The following is a 24,493-nucleotide window of genomic DNA, read 5'->3' as shown; positions in this document are numbered from 1 at the left end:
CGGGTGGGCTCCCCTCCTCCGCTCCAGGGGGTGACGTTCACGTTTACCAAAATATAGGTTAAACTTAGGGCTGATCTGAGCACAGAGAAGCGCCCTGGTGAAACCCCTTCAGACCCATTCCAAAATGGCACTCCCACACCTGTTCAGCTTTGTTCTGCCAAACTGTTTAGCCATATGTGCTGTTTAGCTGTAGTACAGCTAGAAGAAGATTGAGTGGTACTTTAGTATTCTGCTACTTAGAATCAGAACCACTCATTAGTTCTATCCAAGGCGCTTGCATGCTCTTTAGACAGCTCCTGTCTGGAGCAGTGCAGGCATTCCGTTGCCTGCAGACCCTGCTGTAGCAGGCACAAAATCCCTCAGCCAGCCCCGGGTGGGACAGCTTCTGCCACTGTGTCCCATGGGAGGAACAGCGCCGGTGGCCACTGCCGCCCTGCAGAGATCCCAAGTGCAGCGCTGCAAGGCTCAGCTGGCTGGACACTACCGAGACAGAGTGGGAAAAGCCCACTTTATAATTCCGCACAGCACGGTGTAACAGGACAGTCGTGTGACGCGGTGCCATTTACACGCCAGCCGTGCTTCAACCCATTACAGGCTGGGCTCCTAGTTCCTTCCTCGTTTGCTCTCTAACGGACAGAAGGATGCAATTCCTAGGAGAGCCGAACAGTTGCGTCCCAGAGTGGCACTAAAACTCTTTATGTTTCACACAGTCCATCCGTGCTGGTTTAGGCAGACAATTTACTGCAGCTTCCATGCTCCCAGCCAAAGCAGCGCACACCGTTCCCGGGCATTCCGCCCTCTGGAACGGGCGGGGTTCCGGGCGGCGACGCTGCGCTCGCGTCCTGCGCCGTTCGGCGCGGGGAGTTGTGGGTGTCGTAGTCCCTGCCCCGCCGCGGGCCCATGGGGCGCCGCGGCCCTCGCAAGGAACTGTGGGTGCTGTAGGAACGGCGCAGGAGCCAATGGAAGGGGCCGTTTCGGCAGGACCCGCTCGCGCAACAGCTCTCGCAGAGACACGTGCGGCGCTATTTGCTAGCGGGAGGGCGTGGCGGGCGAGCCGGGCCGCCGCCCAGCCAATGGGAGCGGGCCATGTAGAGCCAGCCGTTCCCCGGCGCTGCGTGTGCGGCTGCCAGCGGCCCGTATCGGCCGTCAGCGCGGCAGCCGATTGGCGGCGGCGGCGCGGTGGGCGGGGCGAGGCAGCCGGAGTCGGGGGCGCTCGGCGCGGCCCCTCAGAGCCCAGCGGGATGGGGCGGCGGGCGCGCTGGGTGACCCTGGCGCTGTGCCTGGCCGCGCTGTCGGCCGGAGCGCTTCCCGCGGCCGGTGAGTGCCGCGGCTCCGCCTCCCTGCGCCCCCCTGGGCCCGGGCGCTGCGGCGGCGCTGCCCCCCGGGGCCTGCGGCGGGGGAGGGGGGCGCAGAGGTTTCTGTGCGGGTCCTGACGCCCGCACCGGGGCGCGGAGGCGGCGACGGCGGGGGAGGTGACCCGGTGCCCTCGCCGGGGCTTTAGGGGGCGTGGGGCAGCGCCGACCTCGCCGAGGCGTGAGGCGGCGGAGCGGAGCGGGGAGCGGGGCTCCTGTCAGCGGCGCGGCCGCGGTGCCGGGACCGGGCTGGCTTCAGCTCTGCCTCACCGGCGCTGCTCCGTAGGCCTGGCAGGGGTAGACGCATTGCTCAGTGCGGTGCCTGCTTTTAAAAGCTCGTTAGCAGCCCAGTTTGTAGTGCTTGCACCGCTTAAAAGCGAAGTGAGGCGGTTTTTCCTCCCTAGAACGCATTTTCTCCCGAGGCGCTGATAATGCTGGTTTCAGCCTTATCAGAACGGTTTTCTCGCCTCGATACGTAGAAAGCATTTGTGCGTCCTGTTTTATGGGGTCCTGTTTTATGTCCCATAATATTATTTTCCCAGCCCTATTTTGTTGTTATGCAGCTCGGGTTTTGTCTGATTCTCATGTGTTGTCATCTACTTCCTTTCCTGGGGTTTCTGCCTCCCACACCCTTCTTTCCACCATGGGCTGGTGGGGGGATGTGCAGTGCTTTTATTTGTAAAGCCAGCAGCCACTACCGTAGCGACAGCCATATGCGGTGCTACTGGGAATTTGCTTTTACACTGTTTCAGGAAAGTAACTTAACGTTTTCGCTAGAGGTAAGTTCAGTAGTTTGGGGTTCATTTTTCTGTATGCAGTAGGAAGTTGAACTTTAAAGTAATATTAGGTCACTTTATAAGCCAGGTGGGCACTTTTAAAGTTACAGAAAGAATACACACAAATTCTGTGAAACCAGAGAGATGTAGCCAAACTTTCAAACTATATGCTCTCATTTATAGTATATTTGAAGAAAAAAGCTGAGGTGAGATGGGACTGTGAATGTCAGATGAACCATCTGTTGCGTACGTGGAAGTTAGGTGATAAGGGCTAGTCAAGTGTGCATCAGTGGCTGTACTACCATGCAGCTCTCCTGTCTTGACTTAGTCCACTATCACAAAGTTGCTTTGTGAGCGTGAAGTTCTGATAGTTTAATTCATCCTGTATAAGCAAATTGTTTAGATTCAAGTGAAGTAGTACAATTGATAAGCCATAGAAAGCACAGTACATGAATGTAGGCTTAGGAGATGTTTACAAACTAAAATTGCTACTGTGGTGTCAAACTGTTCATTGCTATCCACAGTTAATTAGGAGAGGGTGTTCAGAGTTCATCATTTGGCAGAAAGATGTGAGAGGAATACATTTCTTGCTCCAATTTTTGACAAGAATCATTCTGAAAGTTGTCCTCATTTCATGCCTTGACTTCCCACAGTAACTATGACTTTCTGTATTAGAGACTGATATAAGTCTTGGGACTGTGTATTAAGTGCTTCCTTGAGTGTTTAATTGTTTCTAACTTCTGGTCTGGAAAGAGTCATCTGGGATATGAGTATAGTGGGAGGGGTTTTAAGAAGAATGAGTAAAAATGGACCAAGCATGACATTTGCTTACTTTAGGAAGAGTTTTTAATGAGTATTTTTTTTAGTAGTGAATATTTTAAATATAACTCTATTGTCATGAACTTTGTTTAAATCAATTTATTGAAAACTTGAGTTGAATACAAGAAAATTCAAGCCTAAGGGAAGGGGCACTATATTTTTTTAAACATATGCTATTGCTGCAGATTATGAAGGCATTTAAAATTGTGACTGGGGAAAGATATTAAAAAGCACTGGCAAAAGCAGCTAAAAAATGTTAAGCAGGTGTGTGTTTTCCAAATGAAACTGGGTGTCTTCTGGTCATTGCAGGAGTAATTGCCTTCCCCTGCTGATCACTCATCAAGAACATTGAAAAAAATCCTTTTTTTTTTTTTTGATTGCCAGTATTATTTGATTCGTGGGATTGTTTCCTCTTGTTTACAGAATAAGAAGTAAAAATGTTCTCATTCTGCCTGAAGAGAGGAAGTGATGCTTCCTCTGACTCTCCTACGTGTTCCATGGCTAACTCCAGCAATAGGCAGATGTTTTTATGCTGTTCCACTGATTGGTGGGACAAATGAGCGCACTCATATACCTGTAGGGAGCTTCAACCTATTCTGCCATAAGTCAGAGCTCAGTGGTTTTCCCTGACCTTTCTGTTTTTACTTGCCTGATTGAAAAATATTCCCTAAACTCTTTGCCTTGTGGTCTGGTTGGGAATCTCAGTTCCTACTGAGGAACTGCTGGAGAGTAAGTTCTGTAACTAGCTAGCCAGCAATTGTAAAGGACACTGGAAAAAAGATTTTTATTCAGGGTGAGGGCTGACCTATATCTCAGTCTTCTAGTTGAACTAAAATGAATATGTTGCACAGATTGTAGCTGGGAACAATTAACTTGCTGCCAAAGATACTTTAGAACTATTCTTTCTGAATAGGTGCCACTTAAGGATTTTACTTAACTCACTGCATGTTTTAAAGCTTCATGTAATGGGAATAGCATCTCTGCTATGGAGTCTGTTTCTGTGCTGAATATATCTGTCGAAAAATTGATGAGAAGCAGTCTGAGGTAATTTTTTTCTTAAGATTATCTTTTTTCCCTGCAAGAACTGGATAAATTCTCTTTCAGTGTCTATCTAGTCACTGACATAAAAACAACATTGAAAGAAATTGCCAGAAGTACTACAGAAAATCTCTCATGGATGCTCTAAAGCAGCCACTGCCAAACCACTTCTGTTCATGCACCCCTCTCCGTAGAAAGATTTTTGAGCATGCATTTTACACGTATTTTTTGTAAGTTAAACATTGATGTACTCCTGTCCTAACATATTATGTGCCTCATAAAACATACACAAAAACACAAATGAAAAAAAGAATGAAATAAAGGTGGAGTGACCACTGTATTAAGAAAAGTTTTATGTGTTAACAGTCCGAAAGGTATGTTATTCCTGCAGCCTTGCTGGGTTGGCTGGCATACTCCCTGAGGTGTGCATACTCCAGTTGGGAGATCCCTGCTCTCAGCAGAAGCCCACTGCTTGCTTTGTTGTCATAGTGTTTGAGGCTTGAAGAGCTTGGCAAAAACTAGAAGGAAACTGACCGCAATAATCAGGGATTCATCAGAGCTGTGGGAGACTGCTTCACTTACTGAATTTTTGGTTACTTCCTGAGTGAGTGACCATTTTAACATTGAAACTAGTGGTATTTCTTGTCTGGTAGTCACAGCCCTTTAGCTTTATGGGCTGTTAGTTGATCTGTTCTTCTGGTACAGCAAAACTTTGGAACTGTTGAACTCCCTCAAGCTAATGATGTTATTGCTGAATCACGCTGCATAGCTCTTCAGGTTTCCACCCTTCACTCCTTAGTGCTGTCTTGAAAACAGTAATTCTCACAAAATGGTAGGAACTTTATCCAGCATATTGGTGGGATCTTTTTCTCTAGCATAGGCTGCCAGAGTACTTTTGCTATATTTACATAGAATGCTTGAACTGGCCTTTCTAATTGAGAAAAAAATTATACTTCTTAAAGCTGATTTTAATTGTATATGAACTGGTGGATGGTTGAAAAAAGATTTTGGTTCTGTGAAGTCCTTTAAAGTCCTAGCTGGGTGTGAGAGCACCCAACAATGTCTACATCTCATCACTGTAAGTGAAGCATTCTGTACAACATTGTCAACTGCCCATTTGAGCCATAGGTATTTTTGCCTACCTTTTCCTTTTAATAGATCATTGCACTCCCTAACTTGTTTAACAGATTGTGAGATTAATTTCCACTTGGCCTTTTTAGAGGAGGTTTATAGAATTAGAAAGCCTTGGTAACAGAGCCAAATAATAATAATTTTTTTAAAAACTTAGTTACTTTGTATAATTGAACTGTGGAAAAACAAGCTAAATTATCAGCTTTAATCTCTGAAGCAGGTGCATAAATATAACATCTGTGACTTTGTTCAGTAGCTCAGCCTTGACTAATAAACTGTTCTAGGTCCAACTGTGACCTTTCATGGACCTTTCATTAACACTTTCAGAATAGTTTTAACAGTTTCACAAGCGTAAACCCACTTCTATAACCAATGGGTGCATATTAGTCAGCAGTTCTGTGAAAATAACAAGGCTGTAAGTGATCCCTCTTTTAGTCATACTGTTCATTATCTGCAATCTCATCTGCCTATCTTAGAAGAAGACTCAAAGTTAAGAAAAATTAATCTTTTGGTTTTGCTTTAGTGCCTTTTGGAACCACTGTTTGAAAACAATCGTTCAAGTACAACTTCTCAGTAACAAAGCTAGTTTCTTCAGAGAAAATTTAAATGATGCAATAGAATGGAAATAGGCTTATTTACTTTCAAAGGAGGGCAAACACTTTGTGAGCTCTACCTTATGTTGCTGAGATGACTCTTGCCTTTCAATTTAGTAAACCTTTTGCATATGAAGTTACAATAAAATTGTTATTTCATATCTGTGCATAGACAGTATAACCTATTTATATTTGTTCTTGTGTGATCTTTTGAGATAAAGTGAACCTACCACCATAGATTGACATCACTTAGTGAAGCCTTTTCTCAAATGTTAGAAAGCTCAGGTGCTGTCAGGCATATAGGCTGGTTTTGTACAGAGAAAAACAATCACCCTAGCTGGTGTAGCTGTTCAAAAAAAACCAAACATGGTATTTCCTCCTGCAATAACAGGTACTTTATAAATGCTTTGTCTGTATTAGAAGGAGCATACAAGCTACTGGGTAGATTATCCTGTCTTAGTTTTCCTGCTCTCCAGAAGCATGTCTGGATGTCTTGACAAGCTCTGAAGTTTGAAGGTGGCATTTGGTCATAGGTCAGAATTATTTAGGATAATAGAATATCATATGTGGGAAACATGGTAGATGACAACTTCTTTCATAATTCCAAAATAGAAACACCAGCAAGTATCCTAAATGTATGTGTACTTTTACTGAATTTAAAGACCAATTATCATATCATTGTCAATAGTGTCAAAGGTCAATGGCAGAACTTCTTAGGATTTATCACAATCACCATTATCTGTTAGGTTCAGCAAGCTGCTAACCCCTGAGGTCTCTGTCAAAAGTGCAGCTAGCCTTGTTTTTTTCTTATGCTTCATTATGTTTTTTTTTCCAAATTGGTGTTTGTTCTTATTCTGTCTTGGTTGCTCCTTGCAGGGTCTGTTTCATCTGGAGTGCTCTGCTGTCTCCACAAGTTTTTCTGAAGTGCTCTACGTATTTTCATTTTCAGACCTGTAGAGTACAGCTGCTCACCTGCCTCAACTGTTCCAGATCCTTTTTAATTCCATGACTGCTGGCAGTCAAATTCTTTGAGATTTACATCCTCTTCACCATCCTCAACAGGCTGTTATTTATATGTCTCAGTTGTACTCAGTCATCTCATCACCATAGTTTTGCAGCTTAACTTACATGTCTTCACATTTTTTCTTAATTTCTGTTACGCTGTTACTGCTTGAAGTTGAATTCTCCCTCATATTTTCACTGGTTCAAATCAAAGGTTGTTCTTCAAGTAACAATATGGAATCTAGATTCTAGAAAGTGATTACCAAGTTTAACTCTTTCATTGTAAGGGTTCTAGTAGTAGGCTACTAAACATGACCCGATGAAGTGTCATGTTTGGAATTTGTTGCTTCAGAGATGGTTTATCTCTGGTAAGTCACTTTATTTGCATGACAATGAAAATTGTGCAAGTGTTGTTTGCTGCTAAGTGCTTACAGGAGTCAGCAGAGTTCTATAAACTGTTGGAAGTGTTTATGCAGGTAGCCTTTCATGGCTTACTGTAACGTCCTAAATGTATCTCATGTACAGGGCATTAATTTCTATCAGTTTAGGCATCTTTTCCAGTCACAGTTCAGATCTCCAGCCCATCATTGCTTGGCCACTGCTACAGGGCATTGTGTATCACACAGCCTCAAAAAGGGGATTTCTAAGCATAGGAGGAGTTAGTGGCAGCTTTGCTAAGTGGTGTCTTTATGTTTTGAGCTTTTATTTTAATGTGAGTTGTGAACCAGAGAGAGGGAGGCCTGTGGCATCTTCTATCAAATGTAGGGGGGATTTTGCTGAAATGAACAAAAATTACTCTGAACAGTCACATCTCAGTGATGTTAATTTTAGAGGTTTCCCATTAAAATTATAATATAGACCAAGTTGTTTGAAGCCCATTTTAGTTAAAGGAACAGAACAATTTTTGCATAAAAAATTCAGAAAACAGTGTTATAAATAAGCTGTCACAAATAAGCTCTTCTGATTATCTTCACCTTTGCACATGTATTCCTTTAGTGTCTGTCTAATACCCTTTCTTGTTTACCATTTCTTTCCTTCCAGTCTTTCTAATCAAATATCATATAGCTTTTAGACAAGAAAGATGACAGTTAAACAAGACTTCTATCTCTTGAAGAGTATCTTAAATTCTTTACAGTTTTGGAGAGAAATCTCTATATAAAGGTTTGAATCAATTGGTATTCTATAAAGGACAATGTTTAATTATAAGCATGGGGGTATGAATACAACTCTCCAGTCGCTACTGGAGCTGTTGGTACTAAAGCTGATTTGCTGAATAAAAGCCTTATGTTCCATAGGCCTTTTTCACTGCAGCTTTTTAAGTAGTTTAATTGGACTTGAACCATTCAGACTGTGATTTGGGTTTAGAAAAACTAGTTTTTTCACTACGGAACACACAGTTGTGTTGGCATAATTTAAGGAAGAGGATCACCTCTGAAACATTTGATTCTTCCTCGTCACAGTTATAAGGTTTTTCTGAAGTGTATTAGTCAACTTGGAACACTAGAGTATTTCAGAACTACGATACAGTATTGTAACTAAAGTTTTTATTTTTGAGATAGTTACTCATGGAAAAGCATTTTTACTCACTTATGTCTCTTGTAGATGAAGAAGGAAATCAAGATGAATCACTGGAGTCAAAGGTGAGGAGATAAGTTTCTAGTCATTTTGACTTTCCTGTGCAGTGAGAGCAAAGGTCTGAAATTCAGAACAATAACTTGATTTTAGGTTTTAAGCTTTTCTGTAGCTCTTGCTGTCTCATTAATTTTTTCTGTGCATCAGAGAAATTAATGCTGGATTGCAAGTTTGAAACTTTTTTTTTTCGAAGACCTGAAAGGGATACAGGCAATGAGAGCTGATAGAGGTAGCTCCGCTTACTTTTGATTCTACTGTTTAATTAATTAACTGTATCTTTTAAGAAGTTTTTAAATTAATTTTAAGCCAGCTGCTGCTTCTCAACTTCTAATCTTCTAAATTATGTGGCTGCTTTCCTTCAGACTTTATCTGCAGAGGACCAGGTAAAGGATCATTCCACAGGAACTCGAGTGGTAGCAGGTCAGATCTTCCTTGAATCTGGGAAATCGGACTCTCAATCAGAGAATGAAGAGAGCTTTCAGAGTCAAGAAGAGGAAAAAGAGAATTCACTGGAAGAGTTGAACTCTCTAGAAATGTCAAATCTAATAAATAAGGATTTGGAAGAAGCAGAAATACAGAGTCCAGGTAACTGCTCACAGACTTTTCAACGAGTGGTAGCATAGATGAGTCTGAGTAACTCCAGCATGTGGGTGAACACAAACAGTAATTTTGAACATACGAAATAACAAGTGTCTTAATCTTTCTGCAGTGGAATGGTAGTTTCTGCCTTTTTCATTAGACATAGCATCAAAATGTCTTGAAATGTGTTGTAATTTAAATGAGTAGTTATTTTCAGATGCATTTGAAAGAATTTTCTGTTCTTATTGTTTCTATCTTGCTGGTAAGCTGTAACTATCAAATAGAGAAGGCCCTGACTTCTTCAAATAGAAGTCAATTACAGATTCTGTGCTCTGTATGTCCACCAGCAATGCAAAGAGAAATTTGCATCAGTCTTTTTCAATCCATGGCTATGTGCCTGGTGAGTCAATTGATAGAAAAGGAACCAATAGTAATGTAAAGACAAGCTTCCTGGAACAGCTTGAGAGCCTCGGGGCAGCATCTAAACTGCATGTAAACTTCATGAAGTTTTTAAGTATAGGTAAGACCTTATGTCTTGGGCCTAAATTCCCAGAAAATTCTAATATGTTTTTTTTGATACCTAATTTTATGATTTTTTAAATTTGCAGTTAGTAGTCAATGATAACTAGATAGCACAGTTGAGTACCTTAGCCTATGTAGCAGATTTTTCCTTTTTACTTGTCCATAAAAAGTAAATCTTCAATATTACTGAAAAATACAGTTATGTGGTGCTAATGATATTTATCTTCTCAACTCATATTGAAATGTCAAAAGAAAGCAGGAGTTATTAAATGAGCTCTATTATGTAATGACTGAGTGTTTTCTAAGCTGTTTCTGTATTAGAGCAGAACTAATACAAGTTTGTGAAAACTCAGGCTTAACCATTGCTGTGTTGTTGTTTGATGCTATGTTGTACAGGAAAGTGTGTAAAATCCACTAAATATCTTTCTGCCACAAAACAGTGAGCTAAGCACTATAGTCAGTACAGTCTATTTCAAAACTAAACTTTAAGACACTTTTAATCTCATACAAATATGACATATGTCAAGCTGACTGGCTCCTCAGGAACTAAGGTTTTTAACTATACCTATCAACATACTGCAAGTGACTTGCAAAAACCATAAACTTAAGTCTTGCACAGTTCTTGGAACATCTTATTAATTAAATAAGCAGTGTGAATGGAGGAATTTTTCATTTTAAAAAGCAATACTAAAAGAAAAGTATATGTTTTCTGTTAGGAAAAAAGAGTGCTAAAGGACAGCTTTACAAACGCTTTATGTGAGCATCTCTGAGGTACAGATATTACACCTCCACATGAGCTACTGGTGACAGGACTGCATTAAGGGACATAAAAGCTTTTCTAAAAACAGTTTAGCTACTGTGTATGGTCATGACATTGCGTGGAACAAAAGTATATTCTGCAAATTTCCACATATGTTTTATAGGATATGGAACAAAGAATCAGTAATTTAGAATTAGTGCTAGTAAAGGTTTTAACTTTCTAAGAAAGTTGTCCTACTCTCTTCTCGTGAGTGATGAGGTTGTGTGTAAAGAAAATGATGTTTCTTTAGTTATTGATACCATGTTGTATTTTGGGGTTTTATAACACTAAAGCTCCATAATAACAATTTTTGCTGAAAATTGCTCACAAGTTTATAGAGAGCTGGCAATTCCTGTTGCACTTATTTTCCTATTTGGAAGAATCTTACAGTAATATTGCCAGTAGTTAAAAGTAATCCATATTTGGGTTTCCTGCAGCTTAAAGTATAAAATGATATATGTAAATTAGAACAACTCTAATGAAATACCACATATTTTTTTCAGAGATAATAAAGAGGTAAATTGCTTCTGGAGCATTTGGTTTGACAAAAGCTGATTTGTCCTCTGAGTAAATTGTTTACCTCACTTAGTATTTATCAATGTCTAAGTACATAAATAACTGTTGTGGGCATTTTAACCTGTGATTACATTGCTGTGTTACTCTTGGGATTAGTCTTTGTTATTATCTGGGAACAAAAACAGCATTATGGTTGAATTTAGAATTTAAAAAATGCAAAGCAGGGAGCATTGGGGCAGAGTAATTTCATAACTTCAGTATGCAGCTACATCTCATGCAGAGCACTGTGTAAAACTGCTTTCCACACAGGAGACAAGGTACAAAACAGTACAAGTAAAACCATGAGTTCTTGAGGAGTTTGTTCAAATGACAGTGGTACTTGGAGCTTGTTCAAATGACAGTGATAAGAGGTCCCATAAGTGGTACATGAACCCTTAGCAGAAGCTTATATTAACAAATACCTGAAATTATTCCAGGCTAATTGCATATTAACACATTATTTTTGAGTGGAGTTACTGAAAATAAGAGTTTCTTTCTTGTGATATAATTAACTTGGAGTGGTGGAACCTGTGTCAAGGCATTCAGTTATGAAGAGCAGTTTCAACAGGTCCAGCTATACCTAAAGACTTCCTTTTGCTTCAAAAAATCAACCTGATATATTTAAATTAATATAGTCTTTAGGCCTTTCAATTATAAACCCCCAAAAAAGGAACTAGTTTTCTCTGTAACTACAAAAATTAAAGTTAACTTGAAAAAACTCTATAATTGACATTGTCAATTGCATGGTTTTGCAAATGTTTTCAAATGAAGCTGAACCCAACTGTTGGATTTAGCTTAGTGAAAGAGGAAAACTTTTATAAAAGCCTAACTGAAATAATTCCATCTTCAAAACATAGAGAGTGAATTCTTAGTCTTCATAGAAGATTGATTTTATTTTAAAATATCATGGTGCTGGAATCAGTACCATTTGAAGTTTTAGTGCATGAGAAATGATAAATTGTGCTGTTCAAAGCCACTTCGAATGCAACTAAATATTTTGGCAAAATGAAATAATGATTTTAATCTAAATATTTTCAAGAGTAGAAAATTACCAAACTCATAATGCTGAGAATTCTTTCATGTACATCAAATCTTTTCATATGGTTGTATGTTGGAGTGTACGCCCTGCTGATACTCCAGTACTTTCAATATAACATTTTGTCATGTGTGGAGTTCTGTCGTGATTGTGCCTAAAACCAACATAAGAGCACTTTTCTGTTTGTAATATATGATTTTAATTTGGGAATAAAGGAGAGTAGTCTAATTGTGGGATGTGTATTTTCAGTTTTGACAGCTATTGGAGGCACTGCAGATGGTGAACCTTGCCACTTTCCATTTTTGTTTATGGAGAAGGAATATGCAGAGTGCACTGCTGATGGGAGGGAAGATGGCAGGCTGTGGTGTGCAACAACCTATGATTACAAGAAAGATCAAAAGTGGGGCTTCTGTGAATGTAAGCAACCTTTTGGCTTGTTCTTGTTCAAGGAATGGTTTTTTAGGCTCATGTTTTCAGTCCTCTTAAATGCTCTTTATTTCAGGATGTAGAAGTCCCTGGCCACTTCATACCATAATAAACAAGTAGTTATAAAGGCAAAGTTGTTATGATGGAAGAAGTTTTTAAAAATGCCAGTTCCTGGACCTCATTTGGAAATCCTGCAGTGATGGCATTTATAAAACTGTTTCTGAGGCTGTAGGAGGATAGGGGTTTGACAGTGTTGCCCATTATACTTACTACTGATTTGTTGCACAAAGGCAGCCCTTCTCTAGGAAACATCCTTCTGAAGGAGGAACCTGCGCAGCTTGCTTTCGAGCAATGAATGAAAACATTTTATCAGCAAACTTATACACTAGAGACATCACACAATAAGAAATCATCTATTAATATATCAGACACATCCATTAGACAGCATTTTGTAATCCCTTTGCTTATTGGTCTTCAAAAGCATGTTTCTGGCTGTACTTACCCTTTAGAACAAATAGGAATTTTGAGAGGATAGTCTTGAATGGTATAGTTTAAGCTCTTAATGTAGGCTGGTTTTTTTTTTAGCTGAAGAGCAGTCTAATAAGAGAAAGCAGATGCAAGAAGCTGAGGATGTGTATCAGATTGGAATGAAAATCCTTAATGAAAGCAGTAAAAAGGCTCAGAAGAAAGTGTAAGTATACCTCATCCATCCCCACAGGAGAAGGATGATATGACTGGTTACTTTTGCTTAACTCAAAATGAACTTGAAGGAGTTGTCCTGAGATTTTGATCTTTATTGGACTCAACATCAAACTATGCAGTGATAGAAGATAGATAGTAAATACAGGGTATTTAGAAAAAAAAATATGCCTACATTCCTTTGAATGCAGTAAAAATTGTGTAAGAATAATTTCTGAAGAGTGGGTGTCATCAAAACATTGACTTAATGTAAGGTGATGCTGCGGTTCTCTAGCCCCAGTTTATACATGGCAACTGGCCAGGGAAAATCTGAGAACGGGATTTGAGATAAGTGCCCTTTTTCACATGCTTAATACAGTCTGGTTCTCATTCTGCTTCAAAGATGAAGTGGGAAAAATTGGCATTTCTTGTCCTGCTCTGGTTTTTTTTTCCTGCTTTCTGATGGTTTTAGTCACTATAAAAATAGTATTACATTTAAGATCAACAAATCATTAAAATTCTAACAATTAATATTGTTAGAAAGAAGAGGGTAATACTTGTAGACAAATCAAAAAATTAGAAATTAGTGTTCTGTTCATTCTACTTTCCCTTCTGAAGGCATTCAATTACTGGTTAAATAGCTGTGGACTTACCACTATAATTTAGAATTGCTGTGTTAATTTAGATCTTCCTCCTATTCATGTTGACAACTTCCTCAGTAAGTGGTAACTTCTGCTGATTAATATGTGGGGACTATAACTATTTTAGATTCATTTGTGGAAATAAGGGAGTGTATATCTGCTTTGTGTGAAAGAAAGCGAGGCACATCTAAAGTCTGCACTTTGGCACAGACAGAGTGACAATATCTGTTGGATTCTGAGTATTATTTTTTAGTATAAAATTGGGTAAGAATTCTAAAACAATATTAGGTATTAATTCTCTTGTACACCTTACACTTTCTTAGAAGATGTCTGTGAGGAGCCAGGTGTGCCTCAGTCTGTCCTAAAGATCAAGAACAAGCCTGAGAATAAAAAGTAGGGGAGGTAGATGAAAATCTTGGAATGCTCTCAAAGGTCCCTGAGGCTAAGCTGAAGGCTTGCTGATACTGTGTAGCCATGTGAGGTTAGGTGGTTTTTAATTGCTGTGAAACCAGCTGCTGTGAAATTACTTTGAAGGATTACCAGTTCTGAGACTGAAATAGGAGTTTCCAGAGATCCCCCTGTTAGTTAGCATGACTTTTTCAGCACTAAATGAATCATGTATGCAGTTGTCTTGGGCCCAAGGCTTGGTGTTTTCACTGGAGTGATTTTGTACTCAGATTGTAGAGACTACATAGTCTTTTTCAGGCTGCTTCTCTTTAGCGTGATATACGGTACTGTTATGGGAATGGTTTTACTGGTACAGAACTAAAAATTGTTGTGCAAAAATATCATAATTTGACTTTACATTTCTTGTGAATCTTAGAGAGGAAATGCATACTGCTTTGCTTATGAAGTAGAGCAAACATTAAAATTCAGCTTGTCCATTAACTAAATTGTGTGTTGTTGCTTATATTGATGTTTTGTAGCTAGAATAAATTATTGTAGGTAGATGCATTTTTAGAAAATAAAGGCTAAAACAGAGAAACACACCCCCTCCCCAGAATCTTCAGGTTTATGAATGGAATTTGCTACATTGCTTCTAGTTGACAAAGAAATTGTTTTCTCTTAAGAGCATATCAGTATCTTCTGAAAGCAGCTGACATGAATCATACCAAGGCCATGGAGAAAGTGTCTTATGCTTTGTTGTTTGGGGATTACCTGAAGCAGAACATCCAGTCATCCAAAGAACTATTTGAAAAACTAACGGAAGAAGGTTCTCCTAAAGGACAAATGGTATGTTTATCCTGAGATCCTACAGATGCTTCTGTAGGTTTATAAATTAAATAAATGTAACCTATAAATATAGGTTTATAGATTGTACTTCCTCTAGGATGCTTTTATAGATGGCACCTGTACCCTCAAAGTTAAGACAAACACATCTTCTGTATGAGTTTTAAAATATTTAACTACCAGTAATATGGGATGGTGATGATCTTTTAATTTTTTTCCCCCTGTTGTATGACTGACAACATTGAATGTGTAAGTCAAAAAAACAGGTAGATATAGGTCAAAAAACACGTAGCTATAGGTGACTCCAGCCAACAAACTTTCTGAAACTATGTACTTTTTATGTGGTTTTTGTGCAATGTTTTGACTTTTCATTTGCAGTTTTATCCGAATTTATAATCTAGGAAATAAAAACTCCTAGGAAACTTGACATGTATTTAGTGGATTGGGACTTGCTTTGTCCATGTGCCTTTGCACACAGAATTATTCATACTTACTGTTACAAAATTTCATAAAATATAGGTGTTACTGATTTTAATGTCTCAGTATCTGTATATACTTACTGTTTTGGAAGTGTCAGCTTCTTAAGGAGCTATTAACTTTGTCTTCTCTTTGGCTACTGAATCTCCCGGTGTTCCCTGTTTAATGGTAACCCATTTACCACAGAAAGCAGGAACATGTTTTCTCTAGAGAATTTATCTCTTGGTGCTAACCTTGACTTTTATTGATCTAAAATTCAGTACTGTCTGCATGAGAACTTTTGTGTATGTTTTCAGATTGCCTAGAATAGTCTTAGAACACTGAAATATATACACTATCTTCTGTGCTACTAGTTTCTATTCTGAGCTACCAGCTGTAACAGGTGTGATAGGTAGAGCAATAACTATGTAAATCTTAAGAACAAAAATAGCTTCTGAAAGAACCTCAGATAAATAGCTCAGAGCATTCTGATTGTTTATATGTATAGTCACAGTTGCAAGTAACCAGTGGAGGAACATATGCAAAACTGTGAATTCATAGGATCTGTGAATCAAACAGTGCGAGTCTTCTATGCGAGGCTGGGGTTTACAGATGTTTACACTGGTGTCTGAGGCAAACTGGGTACATGAATAACCTGATAGATGCTGCTTAGCTTCACTTCAGGGTCTTGAAACGGGGATGGTTTCACTGTTAAGATCTTCGGATCTACACTTGATATTCTGGGAAGTAGTAGTTTGCTCCTTGCATTTGATTCACTCATCTGAATTCTGGTGAAACACTAATTAATGTTAGCATCCTAACAACTAGCAACTGTATGATTTTGAAACTTCATACTTTGAAACGGGCAGGGAAGAGCATAGATATAGGCAGCACCAAACTGAAGGTAGAATTTGGTGTACTCTTTGCAGCTTTGAATCTTTATGCCTATGTATTCCAGGAGAACTGATCCATAGTTTTTTAAAAAGTATGCTTTTTTATTTCTAGGCACTTGGATTTCTATATGCATCTGGCCTAGGAGTCAATTCTAGTCAAGCTAAGGTAAATTAGAAATTTTCAGTGTGTGGTCTTACGTTTTCTCTTGGGGACCGATGTTAAATAACCAGTGATTTTTGTTTTAAGGCCCTGGTGTATTACACTTTTGGAGCTCTAGGAGGAAATCTGATAGCTCATATGATCTTGGTAAGTAAGATGGTTAATAACTTTAAACATACAAGAGTATTTTTTTACTCATACATTTTCAGTGTTAACATTTCCTTTCATATGAATACCCTTTCTGAATCCTGTATCATTTTGCATGCATTGGGTGGGCAGTAGTATCTTCCCCATTATTCATTTTTAATTCAAGTATGAATCTGCTCATTTTAAGCTATGTGCTGCTATGAATTTAGATGGACCATGTTTACATCTCTTGACTTAAATCAGAGTTGTCAGACTTAAAATTTTTGTAATCAAGTGAGAACTATGGAAGAGTTCTTTATAGAAAATGCTGTTTTAATCAGTATTGTGAGATTTAAGACAAAGTGCAATATGTAAATAAAAGGCTTTACATGTTTACCATTAAGCATCATTCTATTTATTTGCTTTTTCTTGAGTAATATCTGAACTATGCTAGCCATGTTTAACCTTTAATAGTGTCAGTCATTCATTTTTTATGTAGCTACAGTGGACTCGTGGCCTTTATCCACCCTATTGTCCTGTCAAATTTTGATCAAGTAATGTGAAAGAAGTATGTAACATTGCAAGCAGTTTGTTCCCAAGTAATTGATAGTCCCATATTAATGCCATTTCTTTTCTAGGGTTACCGGTACTGGGCTGGGATAGGAGTTCTTCAGAGCTGTGAATCTGCTCTCACACACTATCGACTTGTAGCCAATCACGGTAAAAACTTTATACTAGGGTAACGTTATTGACTTTCTGTATGCTTCTTTATTATTCAACTAGAAGATACTAAAGTACTTCCAACACTAACAATATAAATAGAGAATGTTTGCTATTAAACAAGTTATCCATTTGTCTCTCTGTTAGGATATGCTATTTTTATCTCTATTGGAATGTCTTAAAGGATATCAAAGTAATTAATTCTCTCTTGAGTAGCATCTTGAAGCTCTGTAGACATCTGGTTTTACTAAGGTATGGTGTAACTTCTGTATTGAAAAAACCTGTCTGAAAATTTATCTCATCTGTTTTCCAGTTGCTAGTGACATTTCCTTGACTGGTGGCACAGTGGTTCAGCGAATTCGCTTAGCAGATGAAGTAGAAAATCCAGGAATGGCAAGTGGGATGCTAGAAGAAGACTTGATCCAGTATTACCAGTTTTTAGCAGAGAAGGGAGATGTACAAGCACAGGTAAGAGTCAGTTCACCTGATGACATTCAGACATTTTCAAGAATTATAGGAACAGCTTTATAAAATATGGGAAGGCATTGGAGCTTTAGTGTTCTCTTCATCTGGAATCAACCTGTCTCCTATTTCCTCCTTAGTTGTTATGTGGAGAGACTTATATTTTAGTGTGTTTAAGGTAGAACTTGGCCAGAAAATGCAGGATTTTTTGAAAACAAGTTTAGCATCTTAGGAATGAGATCTTGGCTTTCACTAGAAACCAGACAGACTATTTCAAGGGTAGCATCAGATGTTGTGCAGGAAGGCTAGATAAAAATGCTGGTCTTGACAAGGGATTTCAATTTCTCACTGCTCCTGCTCTTGTGTGACTTCTGCATGCTGCAGACCAGACCTCTTCTACACACAATCCAGGAGGGGAGGATGCTAACGGAGGCCAATTTTCCCAAGCCAACTTGATCATGTATCACTTAAGACTTAGGTAGGCAGGATTCAAATGAACAGTTGTTACTTTACATCTAGGCTTCTATCTAGGATAGATTTCCATTTAGGTTAGTGTGAAAAAGTAGGACTGTACTCTAGTTATTGAAGCAAATCTGTGCCTTCAAACTTTGTGGCATCTTTTAACTCTGATATTGTCTATCTCTGTGCATGTAATTAGCTCACCTGTATCTGTATTGCTAGAAAAAGGATGTCCCAAGGGAAAAGTCACTTATTTGCAATGTAAAATTTTTTTTAGGTTGGCCTTGGACAGTTGCACTTGCATGGAGGAAGAGGAGTAGAGCAAAATCATCAGGTACCTTTTCTCTATATCTCTGATGCATAGTACGCTAGGCAGAGGGGGAGAAAGTATAACTGAGAAAGTGATGCAAAAGTGTGTAAGTACCACTGTATGATATGTAACAATTTCAGTAGCCTTATTCAATAAAAGTCCTTATGTGACTAGATGATGGAACTGATTTTTTTACATAATTAGTTTAAGATTGACCTTAGAAATAAGAATGTCGTAAATAAAAACTTCTTTATCAAGTAGTATTGGAGCTGGTTGAGCTTTTGTAAATGTGGTACGATCTTCATGATGCAGTGAGCATGCATTAGTGATGAATGCATGAATCTTTTGCTTCTGTAGACAAAACACTGCAACTTTAAATACTAAAGATATTAAATGTGCATAGAAAATAGAGCTTCTGCAGCTGTAAGCCAAGCTACCTTTCTTATGGAAGTTAAAATAGCGAACCTCATTTTGAAGTTTGTATTGAAAAAATGGAGTGCTAAGGATATGGAGTCCTGAGTATTATTTAATCCAATGCAGTAATTATTTAACAGAAATTTATTAGTCATCATATTTAAAATACCTCAAAATTACTGTTTCAGGAGGGTTCAGAGATGATAGTGAATGGTCAGAAGGAGTATAACCAATTTCTGTGTAAAAGTAGAATAGGAATTGGCAAATCTCACCAATTCTAAACAAGGTTTGATGGTACAATAAGAAAGATCTATTTGTGTAGCTAGAGCATAGTAGCAGTTGTAGTTCGATGGTTTTTCCCCTTCTGGTTTTTGAAATACACTGTGAGAGGGATTGCTACTTAATATTGCAGTTAAATAAGTGAAGAACCCTGTCACATATATTAAAATAGGTGGGATTGGTAACTTTTATTCCCAAAAGAACCTGGTAACTTGGTAAACAAATCTACCTGCTTCTACTCCATTTGCAAGAAAAGTTGATAAAATCATAGTGATGGTAATTAAAACACTTGTTTTCTTTTCTACAGCGAGCATTTGAATACTTCAATCAAGCAGCTAATGCTGGCAATTCCCATGCTATGGCTTTTCTAGGAAAGGTAAGATATAAATACTCTGAAAAGTAAGAAAACTGCCTCGCAATGAAAAATAGAAAATGTTTCCTACTTTCTGATATCAGTCAATCTAAAACTTGAATTCTGGAATCTAAGTATTGCAGTTTATCTCCTGTTTTGAATTTTTCTGCAAGATTTGAGTGTTGTAGTCTGTTACGTCTTGTCTAAGTTTTCCTTTACTTTAGGAATTTTTGGAGTTTTTTTAAACAGTGCTTGAACTGCAGGGTTTTTTTTTAATCAAACAATTAAATATTTGAATGTCCTTTTTCTGTGGTGGAATTCAAAACTTTAAATAGGCAACTATTATTTTCCTCACAATGTATGAGGGAAAACTAGGCTTTTCAAAACTTTGCCCAGCAGAAAATACTAAGTTGTGAAAGGAAATGGGAAGGAAATTCTTTCCATTTCATTCTGTGTTGAGAATTGAGGCATCTGAGTCAGAATTGCCTGTACTTGCTTTGCACTAAAGCTTGAATCTATCTGCAGGGTGGGCCTTTGTTTCAATTATCCCAGATTTAAGGCTTTTTTTGTCTAGAGGCAAATCTTATCTGACCCATCTGATTACCTTCCATGATGGAGTGAAAACAATGGTCAGCAAGAGAATGTCTGGTAGCAGCTATCTAGATTTCTGTAAGGCCTTTGGCATGGTCCCCTATAACATCCTTGTCTTCAAATTGGAGAGACAAGGATTGGAGGGGTGGAATATCTGGGAGATAAGGAATTGGCTGGATGGATATAGCCAGAGAGTTGTAATTAATGGCTCCATGTCCAGGTGGAGGCTGTGACAAGGGGGTCCCTCAGGACTCAGTCTTGGGACCGGTGCTCTCTAATGTCTTTACCAGTGACACAGACAGTGAGATCGAGTGCAGCCTCAGCAAGTTTGCAGATGACACCAAGCTGAGCAGTGCAGTGACACAACAAAAGGATGGGAGGCCACCCAAAGGGACCTGGACAAACCTGAGATGTGGGTCCATGAGAACCTCATGAGGCTCAATAAGTGCAAATGAGAGGGCTGCACCTGTACAAATATGAGTGCAGACTGGGAAATGATCTCATTGAGAGCAGTCTTATGAAGAAGAACTAGGGGGATCTCATGGGTAAAAAGCTGGACATGACCCAACGGTGTGCACTTGCAGCCCAAAAGGCAAACAGCATCCTGGCCTGCATCAAAAGAGGAGTGGCCAACAGGCTGAGGGAGGTGATTCTCCCCCTCTACTCTGCCCTCATGAGACCATACCTGAAGTGCATTGTCCAGGTGTGCACTCCACAGCACAGGAAAGACATGGACCTGTTGGAGTTAATCAGAGGAGGGCCATAAAGATGGCCCTTCCTCCAGAGGGATGGAGCACTTTCCCAGTGTAGACAGGCTGAGACAGCTGGGGGTTTTCAGCCTGGAGAAGAGAAGGTTTTGGGGAGACCTCATTGCAGCCTTCCAATACCTAAAAGCGTCTTACAAAAAAGAGGGAGAGCAACACTTTGCACAACGGGTGGTGATAGGACAAAGGGGAATGGTTTTAAACTAAATGAGGAGAGATTTAGGTTAAATGTTAGGCCAAAGTTCTCTATTCAGAGGGTGGTGAGCCAGTGGAACAGGTTGCCCAGAGAAGTTGTGGGTATCCCATCCCTGGAAGTGTTCAAGGCCAGGCTGGTTTGGGCCCTCAGCAACCTAGTCTAGTCCCTACCCATGTCATGGCAGTTGGATCTAGATGATCTTTAACCCAATCTGTTCTATGATTTTTAATTTAAAACATGATTGGCAGGCTGCTGGCAGTGATGATAATGAGTTACTTCTTAGAAAGGTATTTAGGTCACCTGTCTGAGATCTAGGTTGTAGACTACCTTCAGCCTGTGAGGAGCTAAATCATTATTAGTCCATTTGAGTACCTTCTAAGGTTAGGCTACAAAAAGCACCAGCTCTAGATCATCTTTTTCAGGCTGTCATTGTAGTAGAGGATTCAAAGCTAATGTCCTTAAAGCCTAAAAGAATAGCATAATATGCTGTTCAAGGCACCTGACAGAAGAAATTGCAGTTCCTGCTTTCTCTATTGGTTGAGTGTTTTGTTGCTAATTGTTGTTGAAGTGAACTGTGTTTAGTAACCAATTTTTGCTATGTTTTTGCAAAGTATTTTGACTGCAAATACAGTTTGATCGCCAATGGTCTCAAGATTTTTGCTCAATTGCGTGTTTTTCACTGTACATTGGTATAAATGAAGGGTTATTGTCATTAAAAAAAGTTAATTTAATGGGCAGTTCATTTTCCATGAGAAAGTTAAACCCTCTGAATTTTACAGCAGAGAGGTGTATTTTCTGCTTCTGGATAAGTTTTAATGATTATTCAGTAATGCAATAGTCAGTATAATCTAAGTACAGTAACTCCCTCTCAATATGTAAAGTGAAGATGCTTCATGGTCTTCATGCTAAACTGACTACTTTGGCTGTTCTTCAGTAATGGCTTTTTCTTTCAGATGTATTCAGAAGGAAGTGATGTTGTACCTCAGAGCAATGAAACAGCCCTTCAGTATTTCAAGAAAGCTGCTGATATGGTATGATTATCTGTAAGGTGGAACTACACCATGTGCACTAAGCTGATAAACTCTGAAATGCTGCAAATGCTTCATATGCTCTTCCGTATGCAGACACTTATTCCCATCTTAATTAGCCCATAATCTTGCTTGCCTAAGATGTCAAAAACTGCTCTGGCCATGTTGCTTTGTGAAGCTGTGTTCAGCATAAGGAGTCTAACTCTCATTAATAGAATCTAACTCTATTTCATCAATATGAAATGCCGTCCACCTAAATAGTCTGCGATTCTGTGAAGTGCTAGTCTTTGTTAATTTGAAGTTGTCTTCTCACAGGAATTTACAGTGCCTCTGTTACGGGAATATATAATAGTTTTATACCTCTCATCTCATTGGAATGTTTGCTTTTTGGGATTATGTTTTTTGATCATGTTAATCCCTTATATGTGTCTTTGATCTATGCCTTATGATAGTGTTTGTACAACTGAAGCATAAGTAGTCCTCCAGGAAGGACGTTCAGCATGTGAATCACAGTAGATTAAGTTCTGAAGGAGCTGTTGTAAGATAACTGCCTTCGTGGCTCTTACTTTCCACAGTCAGAATGCTGTTCCACATCTCTGTGCTAAAGTGAGGATCTCTCAATGTGCTCACCCTGCATTGACTGAAACTTTCTGATGTGTCCTATTGCCTGTCCTGGCACTGAAGCAGTGCCATAGTGCCTGCTTCTCCAGGGTCAGTGGTTAGTAATGTAACTAACACACGTTCTTAGAGTTACTGAAGTTGTTTTGCAAGCCAAAACACTTTGAAGTGGGAAAAACTAAAGATAAGTTGTTAATGCCCTATCTTTCTAGGGTTATGGGTTCTACATTTTGTATGACACTGTAAAAGTGTACAGTAGGCTTTCATAACTAATGTTGAAAGCTTTTTCCCTGTTCATCAGCTGTGTAGTTACTGAATGAAAGTTACTGCAAATGCTGTTTCCTCCCTAAATAACTATTACTGGGAGCAAAAAATGAATCTCTCATGAGTACTATATGTTTTCATGATATTAAAGACATACCAGATTTGAAAGATATAGGTGTAGGTTTTGCCTTTCTTTGCAGAAATGTTTTTCTGTGTTTTCAGGGTAATCCAGTTGGACAGAGTGGATTAGGAATGGCTTATCTCTACGGAAGAGGTGTTCCAGTGGTAAGCTTTTGACAGTCGTCTTTCTAATCATAGGTGATTGTGTGACTTTTTGTTGCCAACAGATTTTTTTTTTTACTGGAGGGAAGTACTATGGAAAGCTTAATTGTGAAGATTTCTGTTAGACTGAAAATTCCTTGGAGAAATCTGTAATGTAAAAAAAAAAATGCACTATGGAATTAGCAGCTATGAAAGAAACATCTTGATTTTGCTCTCAGAAGTTTGAAAATATTGCTTAAGCTATTAGAAATGCATAGAAGTGTGCATTTTAACAGGAGATTTGAGCTTGTCTATAATTTTCTTGTGAAATAAAACAAATCCTAACTGTCCCCATTTTGTGACTCTTGTGGGAGTAAAGAAACACTGAAACTTTTAATTAGTTCATTTGCTTTATTGCTTTTCCCACAGGAAGGTTTCTTATAAAATGTTTTATATTAAGCTCTGCAAACAGGTACTCAAAATGTGAATTAGCCCAAAGTTGAGGAAATAAGTAGGTGTTCCAGAAACAGAACAGAGCTTCCATTCTGTTAAGCATAACTGTTCATAGCAATGCTATATGTGGATGCCAGCTTTGAGATAGCTGCAGAGTTACAACAGGCTATCATTGTAGTCTATTTCATTTTTTGCTTCCAGATTTTGAACAGGGGAATATTTTCACTGGAAAATCTTGCTGTAATTTTTCTGTAAAACAGATCTGTCCTTTCACATATGCACATACATATTTTCTCTCTTAAACTTTGGTGTATTGCAAGGCTCTAATGACTGGACCAAATCTTCCTGCAGAACTATGAGCTAGCACTGAAGTATTTCCAGAAGGCTGCAGAACAGGGATGGGTTGATGGACAGCTTCAACTAGGTTCCATGTATTACAGTAAGTGGCATCAAAACCATTTGCAGGTCTAAGCACCTGCCCTTTCAGTTACTGTTCACTAGGTGGCAATAGAAGTGTGCATACACTGCATATAGACTAGGCTTACTACATTGAACTTGTATTTCATTCTGTTTTTTCCTGACTTTTTCACAAAGCTTTTCTAGAGTAATTTTAAAAGTACTCTTTCATACAATGCTGCTTTTCAGGAGGAATTAATAACAATTATTTAATCTTTTTTTAGATGGCATTGGAGTCAAGAAAGACTATAAACAAGCTTTGAAATATTTTAACTTGGCCTCCCAGGGTGGCCACATTCTCGCTTTTTATAATCTGGCTCAGATGCATGCTACTGGCACTGGAGTGATGCGGTCCTGTCATACTGCTGTTGAGGTAAGGTCACCTGTTTGTCAAGATCAATAATAGTGACTTGCAAGAGATT

The 24,493-nt window shown here is 38.9% G+C and overlaps 1 protein-coding gene across 2 annotated transcripts in view; it reads left to right on the top strand.

Moving 5' to 3' along the window:
- The first annotated feature begins 1,048 nt into the window (after positions 1-1,048).
- The window catches only part of SEL1L (SEL1L adaptor subunit of SYVN1 ubiquitin ligase), a 34,648-nt gene continuing 11,203 nt past the window's right edge, over positions 1,049-24,493 (top strand). For both annotated transcript variants that reach the window (XM_002200549.6, XM_041716834.2), the window contains exons 1-16: positions 1,049-1,317; positions 8,314-8,351; positions 8,706-8,928; positions 12,084-12,251; positions 12,846-12,951; positions 14,650-14,812; positions 16,271-16,324; positions 16,406-16,465; positions 17,083-17,164; positions 17,478-17,632; positions 18,363-18,419; positions 19,396-19,464; positions 21,945-22,022; positions 23,124-23,186; positions 23,967-24,054; positions 24,296-24,444. In XM_002200549.6, coding sequence (XP_002200585.5) covers positions 1,074-1,317; positions 8,314-8,351; positions 8,706-8,928; positions 12,084-12,251; positions 12,846-12,951; positions 14,650-14,812; positions 16,271-16,324; positions 16,406-16,465; positions 17,083-17,164; positions 17,478-17,632; positions 18,363-18,419; positions 19,396-19,464; positions 21,945-22,022; positions 23,124-23,186; positions 23,967-24,054; positions 24,296-24,444 — 1,797 coding nt within the window. In that variant the 5' untranslated portion in view covers positions 1,049-1,073. The remainder of the gene's footprint in view (positions 1,318-8,313; positions 8,352-8,705; positions 8,929-12,083; positions 12,252-12,845; positions 12,952-14,649; positions 14,813-16,270; positions 16,325-16,405; positions 16,466-17,082; positions 17,165-17,477; positions 17,633-18,362; positions 18,420-19,395; positions 19,465-21,944; positions 22,023-23,123; positions 23,187-23,966; positions 24,055-24,295; positions 24,445-24,493) is intronic.

The sequence above is a fragment of the Taeniopygia guttata genome, chromosome 5, assembly GCF_048771995.1.
Source record: "Taeniopygia guttata chromosome 5, bTaeGut7.mat, whole genome shotgun sequence".
NCBI classification, from domain to species: domain Eukaryota; kingdom Metazoa; phylum Chordata; class Aves; order Passeriformes; family Estrildidae; genus Taeniopygia; species Taeniopygia guttata.
This window is presented reverse-complemented; position numbering and strand designations above follow the sequence as displayed.